Source organism: Entelurus aequoreus, linkage group LG24, assembly GCF_033978785.1.
Source record: "Entelurus aequoreus isolate RoL-2023_Sb linkage group LG24, RoL_Eaeq_v1.1, whole genome shotgun sequence".
In the NCBI taxonomy this organism is placed as follows: Eukaryota; Metazoa; Chordata; class Actinopteri; order Syngnathiformes; family Syngnathidae; genus Entelurus; species Entelurus aequoreus.
Window position 1 is genome coordinate 16,456,707 of NC_084754.1, and position 22,754 is coordinate 16,479,460.

Consider the following 22,754-nt stretch of genomic DNA (forward strand, 5'->3'; position numbering starts at 1 on the left):
CTATACAAGTATAACCCATTTATCATTTATCATTTATTTATCATTTGTTGCTGCTTATTTTATTTCTTACAACGTAACACGGGCTGCGCTTTGTACACCCCTTAAAAATTTAAATAAATTAGGCTGCCCTCCCTGAATATTGGAATTTAGTTTGGCAGATTGGTGAACAGTCATTTGAAATAAATATGAATACATTTGAGACTCGATGTTGTTTATTCATGGCCCACGCAATGAAGTTACTGTAAAAATAGGCACACAAAGCAAAGTACATTAATTTACACATGAAGTGCACATACATGTAGGAAACCTGTTAAATGTTAAAGTGAAGTTTAAACTGGAAAAAAAGGAATCCAAACATACTGGATAAAGGTTGGCTCTTAAGCCGCTAGCTTAATGTTAACTTGCAATGGACAATTCCATTGACAGGATAATAAAAATTAGCATCGTTATTGTTTTAAACTTTGGCAGCATGGCGGAAGAGGAGTTAGTGCGTCTGCCTTACAATACGAAGGCCCTGGGTTCGATCCTGCGCTCGGGATCTTTCTGTGTGGAGTTTGCACGTTCTCCCCGTGACTGCGTGGGTTCCCTCTGGGTATTCCGGTTTCCTCCCACCTCCAAAGACATGCACCTGGGGATAGGTTGATTGGCAACACTTAATTGGCCATAGTGTGTGAATGTGACTGTGAATGTTGTCTCAGCATTAAGGGTTGGAATTGGGGGTAAAATCATCAAAATGATTCCCGAGCACGGCACCGCTGCTGCTCACTGCTCCCCTCACCTCCCAAGGGGGAACAAGGGGATGGGTCAAATGCAGAGGACAAATTTCACCACACCTAGTGTGTGTGTGACAATCATTGGTACTTTAACTTTATCTGTGTTGGCCCTGCAATGAGGTGGCGACTTGTCCAGGGTGTAACCCGCCTTCCGCCCGAATGCAGCTGAGATAAGCCCCAGCACCCCCGCGACTCCGAACGGGACAAGCGGTAGAAAATGGATGGATGGATTGTTTTAAACTTGCACAAACGTTTAACATGATATTTTAACAAAACAAAATTGGCGAGGCGGGGTGGCGCGGTTGGCACAGCGGCTGTGCCAGCAACTTAAGGGGTTCCAGGTTCGATCCCGGCTTCCGCCATCCTAGTCACCGCTGTTGTGTCCTTGGGCAAGACACTTTGCCCACTTGCTCCCAGTGCCGCCCACAATGGTTTAAAATGTCGCTTAAAGATGTAGATAATGAGTTTCACTTTGTAAAGCGCTTTGAGTCTCATATATAGATATAATGGAAAGAGAGAATAGAGACATAAAACAACAAATGCATTTCCACATAAAGCAGGGGTGTCCAAACTTTTTCCACTGAGGGCCGCACACTGAAAAATCAAAGCAAGCGGGGGCCATTTTAATATTTTTTATTTAAAAAATTAATACAATATATGTATAAAAAATATACATTTAGGCCTCCACTCAGGCTTGATCCACCAAAGGACCCCAAAAGGTTTTGTTAAAAAAAATATTTAAAAAATGTGTCATTGTTTAGTAGTATTATTATTCAAGGTTTAAATCTCTAGATCAACATGAGGTCTATCTGTCAATATAAAGTTGTTAAAGATTTAAGTTGTATGCCCTTTTTGTCAAAGAAAACCCAGTTTTTTTATGAAAAAAACAAAATATGCAATATTTTCACCCAACACATTTTTTAAGTGGAATATTTGAGATTATATAATAATTGGAGCCTTAAAAATGTCAATAACTCATAACAACATTGATTCATTATTATTTTTTGAGGAATGACACTTTAAAAAAATGGTCCTGCTCAATAAAGTTTTAAAAAATAAATCATACTTTTTTTTTAAACTTTTAACACAATAGGCTCAAGGTCAACTTTAGATCTATCCATCAATTATAAGATTTATTAATAAATATATAAATAAATGGGTTATACTTGTATAGCGCTTTTCTACCTTCAAGGTACTCAAAGCGCTTTGACAGTATTTCCACATTCACCCATTCACACACACATTCACACACTGATGGAGGGAGCTGCCTTTGTTGTTTATGTTTTTTGTTTGTTCCTTTTAGGCCCTTCTTCAAAAAAATACAAATAAAAATGTGTTTTTTAAATGGCAAACACAAAATATGCAACATTTTCCCCAAAAAATATCTCAAAGTGGTGATGTAATTGGAGCCTTGAATAGGTCAATAATTCATAATGACATTGATTTTGATTCATTATTTCTTTTTTTTTAAAGAAAGAAACAGCCTGCCTGGCAGCTCTGTGTTATTAGAGTAAACATTGCAACATGTTCTTGTTACATTTCACCTGTTTGCTTTTTTATACCACTTTTTATGTTTTTTATTTGTTTTAATCGTGTTCTTAGAATGTGCCGTGGGACCGTTAAAAAATTACCTGCGGGCCGCAAATGGCCCCCGGGCCGCACTTTGGACATCCCTGACATCAAGGCATAGTCACCGAACTCAGTGGAAACGAACATTGATGCTAACTTTGTACTACAGTACTTGGCCAGTCTGTTGCTCTGCAGTGTGCTGATTACTGTATCTAAAGAAACCTGTTGCCAAACCTCAAACTCTAATTTGAAGTGATACAAAATGTTTTAAATGTTTTTTATTTTTTTCGTTTTTCACAAAAGTATATGAACATATGTAAAGTACTACTACTACTGATGATGATGTTGTCAACACTAACCATGTTCTATTTGTGTGATTATTGCTCTGCAGTATAAGGGCCAGGCCAACCTCCATGTGTTTGAAGACTGGTGCGGCTCCTCTATTGCCCAACTCCGAAAAAACCTTCACTTTCCCCTCTATCCTCACGTAAGTAGTAAGTGAGTTAGTGTGTGTGCTGACTCTTCTCTTACAAATTGATTGGAATGTATCTGCTGTATTATTAATGCAATTATCAATTGTTGGAAAGAAGGCAGACTCTGAAATACAAAGTTAACATTTGCCTCAGGATTTTGTCAGTAAATGGTAGCGAGTAATCGGGTCATTCTAGGCAGTTTGCTGCAGTTCGGGCATAAAAATAGTTCAAGCTGCAGATGATGGGATTTTATTTTATGACCATGGGATTCCCATATGAAGAGATTAAAACTCATGACATCTGCTGCAGCTCGCCAGCAGTAGATTCAATCATCCCTGTACGCTGTGCAGAAAAGCCTAGCCACTAATGTTAGCCTGTAAAAATCATTACTGTTCAATAAATCATGTTGTGCACCTTTTATGTAAGTGGGCATTTCAGTCCATTGCTTTGTCGCACAATGGCAGAACCGCATGCAAATATCTGGGTTTGATGTTTTCAGCGCACATCCTGCTCCAAATCTGCAAGTGATAGCGCCATGGCTGGTAAACAATATTCTGTAACATGCTCCTGAGAGCCAGCGGCATCAGCAGTGGACTTTTTTTTGGATATTTCTTTTAAAGTAAAAAAATAACTCTGTTATAAGAAAAACACTAAAACAGAGAAGAGGAATGAATTGATCATGCTTACAATGCTGCAAAATTTAAGAGTGAAATCATTTCACTGCAGCCTAACTACGGTATCTTCAAACTTTCATGCACACCAAATGTAAACAGTATTTTTGAAAATGTTACATTCACTGAGGAATCTCTCTACCTTTAAGCCTGATATATCTACTTCATCGTATATACAACTTTTGGTTAAAAAAATGGCACCACCTCCGGCTTTTATAGCAGCTTACAGTCTCTGAGGCATTGACCTAATGAGTGACAAAAAGTACTCTTCATCAATCTCACTCCAACTTTCTTTGAATGCTGTTGTCAGATCAGCTTTGCAGGTTGGAGTCTTGTCATGGACCATTTTCTTCAATTTACACCACACATTTTTATTTGAATTGAGGTCTGGACTATTTCTAGGCCATGACATTTACCTTATGTAATTTTTTTCAAAGAAAGTTTTCACAGTTTTTGCTCCATGGCAAGATGCATTGTCATCTTGAAAAATTATGTCACCATCCCCAACATACTTTCGATTGATGGAGTCCAAAATGTCAATGTAAACTTGTACATTTATTGAAGCTGTAATGACAGCCATCTTTCTAGAGCATGACATGCAGCCCCATATTGTCAATGACTGTGGAAATGTGTATGTTTTCTTCAGGCAGTTGTCTTCAAAAATCTCAGTGGAACGGGGCCAAACAAAAGTTACAGCGTAATCACCTTGCCCAATGTAGATCTGTGATTCATCACTGAAGTGAAGTGAATCATATTTATATAGCGCTTTTTCTCTAGTGACTCAAAAGGCTTTACAAAGTGAAACCCAATATCTAAGTTACATTTTAAACCAGTGTGGGTAGCACTGGGAGCAGGTGGGTAAAGTGTCTTGTCCAAGGACACAACGGCAGTGACTAGGATGGCGGAAGCTGGGATCGAACATGGAACCCTCAAGTTGCTGGCACGTCCACTCTACCAACCGAGCTATACCGCCCCACTGAATATGACTTTCATCCAGTCAGCCATAGTTCACAATTACCTTTTCCTAGACCATTGTGACTTCACTTTTTCTCTTTAGATGTTAATGAAAGCTTTTCTTTAGCTTTTCTGTATTTAAATCTCATTTACTTTAGGGGGGTTCTTATAGTTCAGTCACAGACGGTGACTCCAGTTTCCGCCCATGTGTTCATTTGTTTTGCTGTGCAATTTCTCTTTTCAAAACATATTGCTTAATTTTTCCATGGTCAGTATCCTTGCCTTTTACAACCTTCCCATGTTGTTTGTACATGGTCCAGATTTTAGACACAGCTGACTGTAAACAACCAACATATTTTGCAACAGTGTGTGAGGATTTACCTTCTTGAAGAAGTTTGCTAATCCTTTCCTTTGTTTCAATTGACATATTATGTCTTGGAGCCATGATTCATGTCAAACCACCTGGTGCAACAGCTCTCCAAGGTGTGAACACTCGTTTTTAACTGCAAAACAGATTTCATCTGATGCAGCTTTGAACATGTACTGGATGATTCCATAATTTCCTAATAATTTTATATTTTTCTACACTCTGCTTGATCTAAATAAGTAACTGTTACTGAATACCACAATATTTATTTTTAAGTGTTTCTTAAAGCCAGAAAGTTGTCATTTAAAATGACTATAGTGTGTGAATGTTGTCTGTCTATCTGTGTTGGCCCTGCGATGAGGTGGCGACTTGTCCAGCGTGTACCCCGCCTTCCGCCCGAATGCAGCTGAGATGGGCTCCAGCACCCCCCGGGACCCCACAAGGGACAAGCGGTAGAAAATGGATGGATGATGGATAGTTTTGTGTCATGTCTGTCATTTGTTTTTGTCTTCACAAACATAAACAACATCTGCCAAGCTGGTGATTCCTTAATTTTTTCAAAGAGGTTGTAGAAGTCTCTCTTTCACACACTTTTTCTTACTGACTGGACATGGGTTCACTCACATTATTTTTAATTTTTTTCTACATTTTATGCTTTCTGACACAGACCAGAACGACAGTGAAGAAGCTGGCCGTTGCCCCAAAGTGGAAGAATTATGGCCTGAGAATCTTTGGATTCCTTCACCCTTACAGAGACGGTAAGCAGGTCATCAAATTATCGAGTCTCTTTTCTGTCGCTTCAGGCCTTTGAGTGAGTGGCCTTCAAATTAATATAGCCCATCTTAACAGCTCTTCCAAGTGGTTGGAGATCAGTTCTGAAGTCAATCCATGTTTTATTAGGGCTCAGTGGCCGCCATCTCATAGGCTAATCTCTTTCCAGTAACCTAAAACCCACATACTTATGGTGTTACTATGGCAACAGAGAAGCCTTAACACCCTGGGAGACAAATGGAAGAACATGAAGACATTAATTACATTATCATCCATTTTGAAACATATCCATCTTGTAAGTGTTTTAACAATCGTAGGCGTGCCCAGAGAGGTTTAGAGTGAACAAACAATTGTGTGTAATGCATGTGTGAGATGCGAACGCAATCAGATCATCAGAATCAGAATCAGAATCAGAAATACTTTATTAATCCCCGAGGGAAAATTAAAATTTTCAGCACAATCCCATTCAAGATCAGACTAACTGATCTTGTACTGTACTATCATACAGAGATCCCGCCATATGCAAGTACCTAATGACTACTACAACGCTAAGTACTGTGCATGCACAATCTAATAAGATCATATGTAACCATTAAAGCAAAAACCCTAATTCTAAAATAATAACAAAAAAATTAAACACTATTTCTCCCAATGGTAAATAATCCTACAAAACGTTCCCTAATACAGACAGTGATCCTAATCACCCCAAAAATCTAATCACATGTTTTTTTATTTCATTTTGGACATTTCCTAACCGATAAACCCACAGCGAATGCATGCTTCTGCTTCATCTATAAAAATTCCTCCTCAGGCAACAAGGACAAAAAAGGATTATCGTCCAGTATTGAAACTACTGGTAATTTTGAATGGTATAGATCAGGGGTCCCCAAACTTTTTGACTCGGGGGGCCGCGATGATGTCACGTTATCTATGGAAAAATGCATCTTTAGACAATGTGATTTGCCTGAGCTGCTAGGAGACACCGAGAGTAACAAGGGGTAGAAAAATTGGTCGCTGGCGGGACGTTACCGGCCCGCGGACCGTAGTTTGGGCACCCCTGGTAAAGATAGAAGATTTTTTGGCAGCAGACACATGTAATTTTTTTAAGTAAGAGATGACTCTTACCTGATGACAGTTTCAGCTGACACTTGGGATGTGTCTAAAAACAGCTTGCTGGACCAGGAAACTTTCAAAATAAAGTTCCCCGAACCAGCCATATTTATTTTGAAAGTTTCCCCACCTGGCCAGCTGTTTTTGGACACGTCATACCAGAAAGCTCCAACAGCTTCCACAAAGGCCGAAGTTTCAGCCAAAACTGTCAGCAGATAATAGTCATATTTTATTCCAAAAAATTATATTTGTCTGCTCACAAGTATTTTACCTACATTGAAGAATGCAATCTATATACAAATTTTCAATGTTTTTTATTACTTTCATAGATTTCAGTGGTGAGCCAGATCATTTCTTTGTTTCTTTTTTTAAAAACATTTGTTTATTGGATAAGTACAGGCACATATTGACATGAAGCCACAGACAACTGCACTTCTGAATGTCTCCAACAAGGTGCAGGAATGCACAAAAACAGACAAAGGGCTCATCAATTACCTACCTTTGAATTTATTTTTAATTGGGGTTAAATTTTAGATGAGTCTATTTTACATATTTTAAGAAACCACTCCATACTTCCTGAAACTTCACAAAACAACTGTTTAATGCCAGCCTAATTTTCTCCAGTTTGAGAAAATACACAACATATTTAATCCAGCAGGTGTGGCAAGGAGGCGCTGTTGCCTTTCAATTTAACACAATGAGTCTTCTAGCCAACAAAGTAGTGAATGCTACAAGATTATTTTTAAATTTGCTAATGGTGGATGACTGAGGTGCTACCCCAAATAGTCCACTTAGAGGATTCAGTTCAATATTTTGGCCAATTACCAAAGACAAATATTATACATTTCAGTCCAATAACTGCACAGTGATGGGCAGAGCCAAAACATATGTATTAGGTTAGCTGGAGATGGTTGACACTGATCACATATTACCGATATTCCGCCATACATCTTAGCCAGACGGACCTTGGTATAATAGGTACGATGTATTAGCTTGAATTGAATAAGGCTGTGAATAGCACAAATAGAAGACTTATGAACTCTACTTAAAATCTCTGTCCAGCTCTCCTCAGATCGGGTCAGTCCTACGTCACCCTCCCAAAGTGACTTAATTGAATTCGGAGACTCAGGGCGTAAATGAAACATTTGACAGTAAATATGCGTTATTGATCATTTTAAAGTCGGAAGTGGTTATCTAAAAAGCATCTAAAACTGTGTCAGTCGGTAAGTTTGGAAACTTGAGAAAACTGTTATGAACAAAACTTCGGATCTGTAGATATCTAAAAGAGTGTTGACTGGAGAGTGAACATTTAATACAAAGCTGCTGGAAAGAGACAAATGTGTTGTCAATGTATAAATCTTTGAATGTTGTTGATCCCCAGACTTCACCATTTTAAAAAGGCACTATCGACAAAAGAGGGAGGGAAAGAAAGCTTTATTAGCAGTGATGGGTTCAAGATGAGAAATAGTCTGTAAACCACAGTAGTGCTTGAACTGAACATAAATTCTGAATGACATTTTATGGTTGGATTTTTTGTTAAAGCCGAAGTAGATGAGTGGATGGGAGAGTGAACCAGAGCCCTAAGAGATACTGGTTTAGTAAAGTTTGCCTCCATAACCAGCCATAATTAAGGGGGATCAAATGCTTCATATTTCAGCCAATATTTAAGAATTCTAATGTTGCTGGCCCAGGAGTAAAACCTAAGTTTGGTAGTGCTAATCCTCCCGAAAATTTGGGTCTCTGTAAATATTGTTTACATAATCTGTGAGTTTTTTTTTCCAAATGAAGTCTAAAATCTGAATTTAATTTACGAGACAAGGACTGAGGGAGAGAAAGGGGTATACAAACCCAGTTTCCATATGAGTTGGAAAATTGTGTTGGATGTAAATATAAACAGGATACAATGATTTGCAAATCCTTTTCAACCCATATTTGTTACGTTTACGAGGCATTGTAATGCCGAAGGTCGTCTTTTCAAGATGCAGAGGGATGTCAGGAAGCGGCTTGCAGGTGAGAATAAATTATTTATTTTAGTTGCAGACCAAATATGTTGCGCCAAAAGAGGCTAGTAACTAAATACAGACTATGAGCGTAAAACGAGAGTGTAACTTGTTGCATGGGAGCAAACAAGACCACCAGGCCGAGCGAGGCCAGCGCGTAAACTAAATAGCCCTCTGATTAGTGCCCGGACAACAGGTGAGCGTCTCGAACACTATCCAGAGGCAGCTGAGCACAATCTGCCGTCCTGGCAACAGAAGCAAACACAAGGTGCTGAAAACACACGTGACACTAAAAAGTAAACAAACTGTGATCCGAGCAGCGGATCCTAACAATATTCAATTGAATGCACTACAAAGACAAGATATTTGATGTTCAAACTCATAAACTTTATTTTATTTTTTGCAAGTAATAATTAACTTAGAATTTCATGGCTGCAAAAATGTGCCAAAGTAGTTGGGAAAGGGCATGTTCACCGCTGTGTTGCATGGCCTTTCCTTTTAACAACACTCAGTAAACGTTTGAGAACTGAGGAGACACATTTTTTAAGCTTCCCAGGTGGAATTCTTTCCCATTCTTGCTTGATGTACAGCTTAAGTTGTTCAACAGTCCGGGGATCTCCGTTGTGGTATTTTAGGCTTCATAATGCGCCACACATTTTCAATGGGAGACAGGTCTGGACTACAGGCAGGCCAGTCTAGTACCCGCACTCTTTTACTATGAAGCCACGTTGATGTAACACGTGGCTTGGCATTGTCTTGCTGAAATAAGCAGGGGCGTCCATGGTAACGTTGCTTGGATGGCAACATATGTTGCCCCAAAACCTGTATGTACCTTTCAGCATCAATAGTGCCTTCACAGATGTGTAACTTACCCATGTCTTGGGCACTAACACACCCCCATACCATCACAGATGCTGGCTTTTCAACTTTGCGCCTATAACAATCCGGATGGTTCTTTTCCTCTTTGATCCGGAGGACACGACGTCCACAGTTTCCAAAAACAATTTGAAATGTGGACTCGTCAGACCACAGAACTTTTTTCCACTTTGTATCAGTCCATCTTAGATGAGCTCAGGCCCAGCGAAGCCGACGGCGTTTCTGGGTGTTGTTGATAAACGGTTTTCGCCTTGCATAAGAGAGTTTTAACTTGCACTTACAGATGTAGCGACCAACTGTAGTTACTGACAGTGGGTTTTTGAAGTGTTCCTGAGCCCATGTGGTGATATCCTTTACACACTGATGTCGCTTGTTGATCCAGTACAGCCTGGGGGATCGAAGTTCACGGTCTTAGCTGCTTACGTGCAGTGATTTCTCCAGATTCTCTGAACTCTTTGATGATATTACGGAGCGTAGATGGTGAAATCCCTAAATTCCTTGCAATAGCTGGTTGAGAAAGGTTTTTCTTAAACTGTTCAACAATTTGCTCACGATTTGTTGACAAAGTGGTGACCCTCGCCCCATCCTTGTTTGTGAATGACTGAGCATTTCATGGGATCTACTTTTATACCCAATCATGACACCCACCTGTTCCCAATTTGTCTGTTCACCTGTGGGATGTTCCAAATAAGTGTTTGATGAGCATCCCTCAACTTTATCAGTATTTATTGCCACCTTTCCCAACTTCTTTGTCACATGTTGCTGGCATCAAATTCTAAAGTTAATGATTATTTGCAAAAAAAAAAATGTTTATCAGTTTGAACATCAAATATGTTGTCTTTGTAGCATATTCAACTGAATATGGGTTGAAAATGATTTGAAATCATTGTATTCCGTTTATATTTACATCTAACACAATTTCCCAACTCATATGGAAACGGGGTTTGTACAATAGAGAAAATAGTAAAATCGCGGAAGTACGTTCATTTTAACAGAGTTGACACGAGCCACTGTAGATAAATTAAGTCATAAAGATCAAAATATCTTTGAATTCTGGACAACAGTGGAAAGTTGGCTTTATAAAGCTCTGCAAACGTGTGTGTGACCTGCACACCCAAGTATGTGAAACCTTGCCAGGCAATTTTTAAGGGAAAATTGTGCAGTGGATATTTTGTATGATGTGCAGGCACATCATTCGATATATTGAAAAGACGTCGAAGATTAGAAAAGGAGTTTCTATTCCAAATGAACCCGGTTTGATATGCATTAATAATAGCAGGGATAATAGTATCCAGACGTATAGCCAGCAGTTTGGATAATAATTGAAAGTCCACATTTAACAGACTAATAGGATGATTCGAAGTGCACGACAAAGTTTCCTTCCCTTTTTTCGAGAGGAAATAAGTTGAAGCTTGGCTCAGCATTTGCGGGAAGTGGCTAGATTCAAAAGATTTGATGTACATGTCCAATAATAGAGGGGATAGCATATGCCAACATTTTTGGGAAAATTCTAAAGGATAGCCATTTGGTACCGGGGATTTCGGTTTTGTAGTGATAACGCTGCAACATTTAATTCCCTAGCAGTAATTCGTCTCCCTGACTCTCCCGCAACTGAAGGTATGTCCAAATTGGCAAAAAAATTATCAAGCTCATGAGTCGTACAATGAGAAGATGAGTAGAGGGACGCATATAATTTCCTGAATACATTATTGATCTCTAGATCATCCGTTTTTACCTATCAGATTGAATCTGCGGAATATATTGAGCCAGATGAATTCTACTACATTACGTTACAAGGCTGAACCTCTGTGTGTATGTAGTTAAAGTTAAAGTTAAAGTACCAATGGTGGCCTCCACTCCCCGCAGCCCGACGGGAAGACCACCCCACTAACAACCAGGCCCCCACAAGCCCAATCCCCGAGGCTCCTCCCCCTGAGGGAAGAGAAAGAGAAAAAAAAAAATCACAGACACGCTGACACACAAGGTCACCACCCAGCAGCTGGCCGCCTTGCAGCGCTGCAGAATACCCTGCAGTCCACCGAGCTGCCACGATAGATGCGGGGACTAGAGGCAGCAAGCCCCAACCAAGACGGGCATCCGGAAGGGGTGGACGATAGGACCCAGGGGCCCCAGACACGCAGGCCGGCTGAAGTAGCCTGAGGCCAGGCTCCAAGAGCTCTCCAAAAAAAAAATTAATAAGTCAATATATATATATATATATATATATATATATATATATATATATATATATATATATATATATATATATATATATATATATATATATATATATATATATATATATATATATATATATATATTTATACATATAAATACATACATACACACACACACATATATATACATATATTTATACACACACATATATATTACAATATTCTTTTACTTGGTTAGCTAAAAAAGTTATGGACAGATTTTGATTAAACTTAGAAACCGGTGATTAGATGCTCAGAGTGATCTTGATTACCATCTGGATTCAATATTTTTTTAATGGTTCTTTACTATTTGGAGATAGGGCCTTGTGGAGGTCTGCGCTTTGAATGTTTTTCTAGATTTTCTATGCTCCTTTGTCCTGGAATCAATTTTCCAGTGTTGTCACATAATCAACAATAATAGCATTGTTCGGGGGAATTCCTTAAACCACTTTATTTATCATCATATAACATGATTTTCTATCTATCCATCTATTTCTTCTCAGGGGATTTCCAGTTCTCGGTATCATCTGATGATAATTCAGAGTTCTGGCTGAGTCCTGATGAGAGCCCCCTCAACGCCCGGCTGCTGGTATTTGTGGGACAGGTAAGGAATAAACTGCCACAATTACCTATACAAGGTCTTGAACACAGATAGAAATACATACTCTAGTTTGCAGGCTTTCCGTGAATCTTTTAAGTCGTTTTTGATATGCTATTGCTTAGCGACAATGTTTTGCTACAGAAAGGAAGCGGATCACATGAGGCCTCAAACTTTTCAAAGTGCATAAACACTTTCCGGGAATTACAAGATGTAGGAAAGCCTCTCTGGAGTGATGCACACAAGCAGAGTTTATCATGTGACTATACAATGAGACTTGATGGTGCGTTTTAACCAGGGGCGGATTAAGAAATTTTGGCCCCCTGGGCCTGACATGGTCTTGGCCCCTCAACCCCCCGCGCGTGTGGGCGCACACACACGCACGCAGTATGCAAGAAATACTGTATACTGTGAACAGACATGCACACTGTACTGTACAGAAGAGTGCACATACTGCACACACACTATTAGGTATACCACACAGACACTGACAAGCACAGGTTTCACACAGACACAGGGGGAGGGGATAAATGGCCTAAAAATAAACATTTTTGAAAATGATTACGCCCACTTCAGTGATGGTGCATTGGGTCATTTGAGAGATATTATGTATTGGAAGTTGGTAGCTATCATGAAATAAACCCCCCAACCCACCCAAAAAACTAAATCGGACATGATTTTTGCCCCCTTTTCCTCCCTTCTATCATTAAAAATAAAATAATATCTTAGGAAAACACATTGGCATAACGGCAGCTGTGCAGCAAATTGAGGCTCAAAGTCTGTATCTATTTGTGGTTAAGCTTGAGGAGAAGGAGAAAGGTAAAATGATAACATGCATCGGAGAGCACCACAAAGAAAGGTGTAGGCCAGTTCATGGTACAAGGGCTGCATGCAGGTCAAGATAGCCCATTTCCAAGAATGCTATAGTGGCTGGACAGGCACTGGACATGTCCTGAACTCAGTGTCAGACGTGGCTGCCGAATACTTGGATGAAGTGAAGCAGCTGACAGATCTCATGCTGCCCCATCTGAAGACTGTCCTGGCCAGGCAGAGGATGGATGAGGAGACCTTCCCAATGGACCCTGTCAGTGAACAGGCTAGTAACATTGATGGCACCCCTGTGCACAACATTGGGATGGAGAGACAATGTGGCAAGGTGGACTACAAACTGAAGAAGTTGGGCACACTGAACGCAGTCAATAGGTCAATAATTTTACAGAAGAGCCAGGAGCTTCAGAGGTTTCAAGGCAGCAGCACAAGCAAAAAGGGAGGTTGAACTCAACTGGAGTAAATTCATGAAGGCAAAATTCGAGAGTAGGGCAGATGAGAAACAAGAGATGGCTCAAAGAAAGGAGAGTAAGAGACTAGACATGCTGGACACACTGAAATCTTTTGATGGCCCCTTCACGATAGTGGGGAAGTTGAAAAGTTCCTTGTGGATGAAAGTCTGCACAAGAATGCAAAGCTGCAGAGAATGAAGCTTGAGGTTCAGTTTGCCAGAGAAAGCACCAAGCTTCTGCCTAAAGTCAATCCTATCTTCACAATCCAGGTGACACTTCCCAGAAATGGCAAAAGTGCAATTCTCCAAGTCATAATGGATACTTAGAATTTTATGGTGGTGGTAAGTATTCATGAAAACAGGTAGCCTAACATTAGTGAATGGGTGAATTCTGGAAATAACCTAAAAATCTTACACAGTGCACCTTTAAGCAAGGGGTTTCTTTCGTGCTTTCAATTTTGCAAAATCATCCACCACATCATTGAAGTCCAACTCTCTTGTCAGCTCACTCTCAATTGCCATTAGAGATAACGCATTTAATCTTTTCTGAGTCATTCTTGTGCGCAGCTCATTTTTTACTCTTGACAAAAGAGAGAATGAGCGTTCTCCCTCACAGTTACTGACCGGTAGAGTGAGAAAAATCTGTAGCGCAATGTATGTATTAGGAAACGTAGGCTGTAGTCCAAAATGTATTATTGTTTTGAGCAGTCCTGAAGGGGTCCTCTCCTCATCAGTGTTGTTGAGCTGTATAAAAGATTTGAACTGTATAAGCTCCTGTCCAAGACTTTCATTGAGGTCAGATGGGTATGATTCAGTGAGAATCTTGGCCTTGTGAAGGACTGAAGCATTGGACTCTGTATCCAAAGAGAAAAGGACACTGAACAAATTGTTCAGATGTTTGTAGGCCTCCAGACGGTGATTAAGGCTTGAACTCAGTTGATCAATAGAGGCAATAAATGTCTCTATTTGAAACAGTTGCCTTCCCTCAAGCACAACATCTGGGGATGCTGATTCATCAGCAAACTTTTTACGTTTCCTCGTCCGTTCAGCCCTGTAAGATGGGGTGCCACCCAACATGTTTAAGGCTTTCTGCTCAAAATGATCAAATAGATCTCTTTGGGAGAGAACAAAGGTGCGCAGAGATTCCAGCAATCTAACTGCTGTACCAAGGTCCATGTCTGCTTTTTGAAGTTGCAGACTTGTGGCCTGAAATCTGGACAGAACAGTGTCCCAAAAGCCTGCCATGAAGGCCATCTCAAGTGAATCCAGCTTCCGCACTAGACTGTCAGCTTCAGTTCGTGTGTCTCGTTTCTCTGTGTCATCAGTGGAAATAACCTGTAGTGCTGCTTTTATTTTACTGTAGTTCTGCCACAGTGCTTTGGTAGATTCTGCACGGCAACTCCAACGCGTGTTGGATAAAGCTTTAAGTGTGAGATCTATGTTGGAATTGCCAAATACCCTGTCCCATCGGTGTGTGGATGCAGTTGTGAAGTTGTAAATAGACTGAATCAAGTCAAAATACTTAGAGACTTCATTTCCACATCTGTCAATGCTGTTGACTCCCACCAAATTCAAAGAGTGAGCTGCACATGGAATATAGTGTATTAATGGGTTGCTTTTCTTTAAGTGAGCCTGCAACCCATTATACCTCCCTGACATGTTGCTGGCATTATCATAAGCCTGCCCCCTGCAATTTGACAGCTCTAACCCTAGATTTTCCAACACAGACATGACACAGTTAGCCAAACTTTCACCTGTATGGCTAGTAATGGGCTCAAAACCCACAAAGCGTTCAACAACACTGCCCTCTTTGCTAACAAAACGGAATATGAATGTCAATTGGTCCACATGAGATAAATCTGGGGTTGAATCCACAATGATAGAGTAGTATTTGCTTGCTTGCAGTTCATCTGCTATAGCCTGTTTGGTTTTTGCACCCATCAATTCAATGAATTCCTCACAAATGGTGGAGGACAGATATGAGGTATTACCTCGACCCATCTGCCCAAACTTTCTGATGTGATCCTTTAGAAAGGGATCAAATTCAGCCAGGACCTCCAGAATACCAAGGTAGTTCCCATTGAGAGGAGACCCTAACGATTCATTTTTACCCCTAAATGCAAGGCCCCTTTCTGCAAGGAATTTAATGACTGCAACAACTCTTTGTAACACCTGCCTCCAATAGCTGCTCTCTGCCTGAAACTGTTTGAACAGGTCTGCATCAACTGTGGCACCTTTGGCGCGGTTCAAGACTGCTTGCATGCAGGTTATGTGCTCAGCACTTCGCTCATGTTCACCAAATCTTTCTGAGTGTTTCCAATCACAATAGCCTGTCACAAAAGAATGCGTTTTTGGGGGAAAACAGTTTGCATGCAAAGCAGTAAACATTACCAGTAGAGGGAGAGTACATCAGCCACTCTCTTTGTACTCGTTGTCCATTGGGCAAGTGTGAAGTAAAATGTTCATTGTTTAGGCATCGGGTTTTGCCTCCTAGCCCACTGTTCCTCACAGAAGCTGGATAATGGCTGTGACGGTTGTGAAATGATTTTGCACCTCTTTGAATAAGAACTTCCTTCATTGACTCAGTGAGGGTCTCAGCCCATTTAGCGGGATCACTAGGTAGAGTTGTCACTGTAGATGGTGTTGAAGAAAGATTCAGCTCATTTTCTATGCTGTCCAGAGGTGCAGTGACCTCACATTCATCCGAGCAACTGGCTACTGCTGAATTGGTTGAATCATAAGCATCAGAAGCATTTGGTTCAGTGTCTACACTTGTAGTGGTCTCAGGATCTTGGGAGCTACATGCTAGCTCAGGTGCATTGCTAACCTTAGCTGAATTTGCAGTAGCATTTATAGAATTGCTTTCAGCAGATGTCTTTGTACTGAAGAAGCTGGAGATATTTGGAACACTCTCAAGTAAAACTGATTCCTTTTTTTTCTTTTCTTGCTGAATTTTTTTTCTAGCTCCTCCACTTAAACGTTTATGATCCATATTTCCCTTCTTTCTTTGCACATTGGCTCTTTGCCTATCACAACAGATAAACCAACTATGTGTGTGTGTGTGTGTGTGTGTGTGTGTGTGTGTGTGTGTGTGTGTGTGTGTGTGTGTGTGTGTGTGTGTGTGTGAGTTTGTTTGTGTGTTTATGATCGGTGCTGCTTCCTTCAAGTGTGTGAGGTGATTTAGAAAACTAGCAACCCAGCATCAACACTCCAAAGCAGAGAATAACAGCTTACTAGCATAGACAATTGAGAGCAGAGAATCAACTGATTCGTCTGATAGACAGCAGGAGAGCAGAGTGGTCAGTGATGATCGAATCAAGAAAATGTCTAAATGGCAAGGGAACAGACTGATTTGTACTGAGGAGAAAGAGAGAGAGAGCCAATTACAGTGAAATATATTCCAAAAGAGCCAAGTGACTAGCTGAAGGCAGGGACAAATGCCTTGGAGTGACCAACAAGAGTGCAAAGTACCAAATGGCAAAATGTGGAAAGACCAACAGGCAGATCTGCTTTTACCTCTTATCTTCACAACCAAAAAGTTGCTAAATGATGTTTTCAGTCGCTAGCCAGGTATGGCCAAAAGACGCGAAATCTAGCGGCAAAGTCGGTCAATCACACTGACAGTGAAACAAATATTTTGAAAAGATAATAATTGTACACCTTTGTGCACTTTAGTCTTCTATCTAAATATTTTCACAAAGGACACCAAGGCAGCTTGCTAGCTATGATGGGAGCAACAATGTCTGATAGACAGCAGGAGAGCAGAGTGGTCAGTGATGATCCAATCAAGAAAATGTCTAAATGGCAAGGGAACAGACTGATTTGTACTGAGGAGAAAGAGAGAGCCAAGTACAGTTAAATATATTCCAGAGCCAAGTGACTAACTGAAGGCAAAGACAACAGCCAGATACCTTAGCAGAGACCAACAAGAATTCAAAGTACCTAATAGCAAGATGGCGAGACCAACACAATAAATTGTATTAGGATTTAATTTATTAACGTTAATCTTAACAGCCAAAAAGTTGCTGAATAATGTTTGTAGTCGCTAGCCAGGTATGCCCAAAACAAGAGTCGCTAAACCTAGCAGCAAAGTTGCTTAATTGCAACACACTCTAGGATTCAGGGGAATTAAGGATAATAAAGATATTAATTGTACAACTTTTTGTACTTTTTTTCTAGTTTTTTGAGTCGCCAGCCATGTATGGCCAAAAGTCGCTAATTGAATGCCAACGTTGCTTAATCGCCAACACACTGGGACTCACTGAAGGACTGACTGAATAAAAAAGATAATTAAGATAATTGTGTACTTTTCTCTTCTGATATTTTCTCTAAGGACCCCAAGCTATCTGCAAGCAGCAATAATGTCTGACAGACAGGAGAGCAGAGTGGTCAGTGATGAATGGCAAGGGAACAGGCTGATTTGTACTGAGGAGAAAGAGAGAGAGAGAGCCAATTACAGTGAAATATATTCCAAAAGAGCCAAGTGACTAGCTGAAGGCAGGGACAAATGCCTTGGAGTGACCAAGAAGAGTGCAAAGTACCAAATGGCAAAATGTGGGAAGACCAACAGGAAGATCTGCTTTTACCACTTATCTTCACAACCAAAAAGTCGCTAAATGATGTTTTTAGTCGCTAGCCAGGTATGGCCAAAAGACGCGAAATCTAGCGGCAAAGTCGGTCAATCACACAGTGAAACAAATAATTTTAAAAAGATAGTAATCGTACAATGTCTTGTACTTTTGTCTTCTTTCTTAATATTTCTCAAAGGACACCAAAATGTCGCTATCTGCAGGCAGCTTGCTAGCTATGATGGCAGCAACAATGTACCTTAGAGTGACTGACCAACAAGAGCTCAAAGTACCTAATGGCAAAATGTGGAGAGACAGACACAATAAATTGCATTAAGATGAAGAGAACTGTTGCTATTATTAATCTTAACATCAACCAGAAAGTCGCTAAATGTCACCAGCCAGGTATGGCCAAAAGTCGCTTAATTGGCCACACACAGTAACAGAGAAACTAACAAAAAAAAGATCATAAAGATAATAGTTGTACAACTGTGTGTACTTTTGTCTTCTTTCTAAATATTTTCCCAAAGGACACCAAAATGTTGCTATCTGCAGGCGGGAGCGTGCCTATGTTCCCCGGGTCCTATGTTCCCCGGGTCCTATGTTCCCCGGTTGTTCCTGGGTCTTTGTATGCGACCGGGGAACTTAGGACCCTTTTTCTAAAAAAGGGTCCTATGTTCCCTGCATTGTATCTGGCGAAATTGCGAAATTGTGCCCTGACCAAAACCATCCCTAAACCTAACCTGTCACAGGGCGTTGTGGAGCACTTTTTTTTGGCGAAATTGTGCCCTGACCAAAACTATCCCTAAACCTAACCTGTCACAGGGCGTTGTGGAGCACTTTTTTGGCGAAATTGTGCCCTGACCAAAACCATCCCTAAACCTAACCTGTCACAGGGCGTGCGGCAGCAGATAGAGCAACTCAAACGCGAACTTCCTTCCTTCGACAACTTAAACGCGTCTCTGTCATGCGTGTCTGCGTGCGTCTTACTTAGTCGCGCATTGGAAGCAGCGGGGAACATAGAACCCTTTTCTGGAAAAAGTGTTGTACGTTCCCCGCAGCGGGGAACATAGAACCGTTTTTTTTTAAAAAGGGTCCTTAGTTCCCCGGTAGAGGGGAACATAGGACCCGGGTAACATAGGGACGGGGAACATAGGGATGACCCGCTGCAGGCAGCTTGCTAGCTATGATGGCAGCAACGATGTCTGCCAGACAGGAGAGAGTGGTCAGTGACGATCGAATCGAGAAAATGACAAAATGGGTCAAAGACCAAAAAGTTATTAACTGACAGCAGTGACAAATGTCAGACTGTAAACTTTCTCGAAAGAAAAGGACAAAATGGGAAGATGCTGATAATAACAGCAAAATGGAAAATATAAGAATTTCCAAGTAATGCTCAACTCAAGTGTGTGTGTGTGTGTGTGTGCGCGCGTTAAACTTCTTGTTGAATGATTTCAAATTATCTCTGAGTCTGAACTGAGGGAAAGGAAACCAAATTTTGAGCAGTCTCTCACGAGTTCAAAATACCAAATGAGGAGATTCTAAAAGAACAGACCGGTTTATGAAAGACTTGATGGGGGAGGGGCACAGCTAAGAATACTTGAGTGAGATTCTGTGATCCAAATTCGAGATAGAGCTTTTTGATAATGATAATTTGTCAGAGTAAGGTTGTGTAATCAAAATTTGAGAATGAGCTTTGTCAATCAATCAAGAATATTTGCATTAAGTTCTGTAATCAAAATTCAGAAACAACCTTTAATAATTGATAAAGAATATGTGAGTGAGGTTGTGTGATCCATCCAATTTGAGAATTAGCTTTGATAATAATGATTGAGAGCCTCTGGCCCTCTGTGGATCATGGCCGCGGGGCCAATTTTGCCTGGCCCCTTGGGGCCTCTGTGGGTCGTGGCCGCGGGGCCAAGTTGGCCTGGCCCCTTGGGGCCTCTGACCCTCTATGGATCGGGGCCAAGTTGGCCTGACCCCTCGGGGCCTCTGGCCCTCTATGGATCATGGCCGCGGGGCCAAGTTGGCCTGACCCCCTTAGGACCTCAGGCCCTCTGTGGGTCGCGGCCGCGGGGCCAAGTTGACCTGGCCCCTTGGGGCCTCTTACCCTCTATGGATCGTGGCCGCGGGGCCAAGTTGACCTGGCCCCTTGGGGCCTCTGGCCTTCTGTGGCTCGCGGCCGCGGGGCCAAGTTGGCCTGGCCCTTTGGGGCCTCTGGCCTTCTGTGGGTCGTGGCCGCGGGGCCAAGTTGGCCTGGCCCCTTGGGGCCTCTGACCGTCTATGGATCGTGGCCGCGGGGCCAAGTTGACCTGGCCCCCTGGGGCCTCTGACCCTCTATGGATCGTGGCCGCGGGGCCAAGTTGGCCTGGCCCCTTGGGGCCTCTGACCGTCTATGGATCATGGCCGCGGGGCCATGTTGGCCTGGCCCCTTGGGGCCTCTGGCCCTCTGTGGGTCGCGGCCGCGGGGCCAAGTTGACCTGGCCCCTTGGGGCCTCTTACCCTCTATGGATCATGGCCGCGGGGCCAAGTTGGCCTGGCCCCTTGGGGCTTAAGATTATTATTTTTGCAAAAGTAGTTTTGCTTGGGTCGCGGCCGCGGGGCCAAGTTGGCCTGGCCCCTTGGGGCCTCTGGCCCCCTGGGCCTGGGCCCGGTAGGCCCGGTCATTAATCCACCTATGGTTTTAACATTCAGACTGAGGTTGCCTGGTGGATCTGAATTATGTCGTTGACGCGCACACAATGCAGACACTGGAAACGACTCTTAGAAGTTTATTCCTTCTGGAATTAAAGCATCTGCTGTTTCGTAGAACATGAAACATGCATAATGGAATATCATCTGTTCTGTCAGTAATTGGGCAGACACAATAAACAGAAAGGGCACCAAGAATGTATGGATTTCACATTCACCCAACACCAAAAAGACCAAATGTTGTTGTTTTTTTGCATCTGACAGCCAATCTTCATCAATAAAGTCTCCTGAGTAAAATCTTCTGAATAAATTCACAAAGGAAAGCAGGTTGAAGGTCAAAGTGCCACATATGAAATGTTCGAGTCAAGTGCGTTTGAGAGTAAAAGGTCCATCCTCGGAATCATCTGTATTCCAACAAGATGTGACATGTCACCAGGTTTCGTGGAAGCTGAGATTAATTAGCAAGCAGTGAATATTGATGTGACATTTAACAGTGGTGAAATATGATGTTGGGGAAGCGCAGCCGTGGCAAAAGATCATTCATTTTGCCAAAGGCTGTCAGACTGCCTTGCTTCCTCCTTTCTTCAGAGTCTCATTGTCTTTCTGAACCACACCCCTGTTCTCATCACCCATCTGCTTTCATGGATACACAAAAGAAGATATAGGGCTTACACAATAAAAATGCTTCTGTTATTGATTTAAAGCATTTTGGAAATTGTCTGTATGTTCTAAAGCACAACATTATAATAATAATATATTTTATTTGTAAAAAGCACTTTACATTGAGTAAACAACCTCAAAGTGCTACAGTGAATAAAAAATAAAAAATAAAAAAAATAAAAAAAACTAGAACAGCCGAATAGCTAAAACTAGTATGCATATATCTAAAAAAAATATTTTTTAAAAAAGAAGGTTTTTTAAGCCTTTTTTAAAAGCATCCACAGTCTGAGGTGCCCTCAGGTGGTCAGGGAGAGCGTTCCACAGACTGGGAGCGGCGGAGCAGAAAGCCCGGTCTCTCATTGTTCGTAGCTTTGTCCTCGGAGGTTGGAGGAGGTTATCCTGTCCGGAGCGGAGGTGTCGTGTGGAGGATTTGGGGGTGAGTAGTTCTTTGAGGTAGAGGGGGGCATTTCCATGGAGGCACTGGTGGGTTAGTAGGGAGACTTTGAATTCAATCCTGAGTGGAACAGGAAGCCAGTGAAGGGATTTGAGAGTTGGTGTGATATGGTCATATTTCCGCACTCTCATCAGGATCCTAGCAGCACTATTCTGTATGTATTGTAGCTTCTGTATGTTTTTGCTGGGGGATCCCGACAAGAAGTGTGTTGCAGTAGTCTAGCCTGGAGGAGACAAAGGCGTGGACGAGCCTCTCGGCATCAGAGAGAGTGAGTGAGGGGCGGAGTAAGTGTGAGCGCACTGATTGACACAATAAGAAGATGTGAATGAAGCACATGCATGCATGCTTGCAAACTAGACGAGTCATAGAATGACCGAGCGGTGTGGCTCAGGAGGTAGCGTGGCAGTCCGGTAACCACAGGCCTCTGGTTCGATTCCCACTTCCTCCATGTCTAAGCAAGGCAGCTCACCAACTTTGCCCCCAGGTTCTCCTGCACATAGCTGCTTCACTGACCAAAATGCTCGAGATGATCGTTTTTTCCTCAAAAGCAATTGCTCCTTGCTACTTCTAAAATGATAGCTGGCACATTTTATAATGGACATTTTTTTATCGACAATTTTTTCACCCTCCGCAGCACTTATTTATTTCTCACTCAATGTAAGGAATCAACCACAAGACAACAACATGTTGAAACCAAACTTGGTAGTTGATACAGTTACCTGAT

General features: G+C 41.6%; 1 protein-coding gene across 2 annotated transcripts in view; it reads left to right on the forward strand.

Moving 5' to 3' along the window:
* Positions 1-22,754, forward strand: part of b4galnt4a (beta-1,4-N-acetyl-galactosaminyl transferase 4a) — a 503,111-nt gene that overhangs the window by 354,211 nt on the left and 126,146 nt on the right. Inside the window, exons 4-6 of one of the 2 annotated variants that reach the window (XM_062036152.1) lie at positions 2,734-2,829; positions 5,475-5,565; positions 12,284-12,384. The exons of the other annotated variant lie outside the window; for it this stretch is intronic. Of the exons in view, the coding sequence (XP_061892136.1) occupies positions 2,734-2,829; positions 5,475-5,565; positions 12,284-12,384 (288 nt within the window). The remainder of the gene's footprint in view (positions 1-2,733; positions 2,830-5,474; positions 5,566-12,283; positions 12,385-22,754) is intronic. 2 annotated transcript variants of the gene reach the window in all.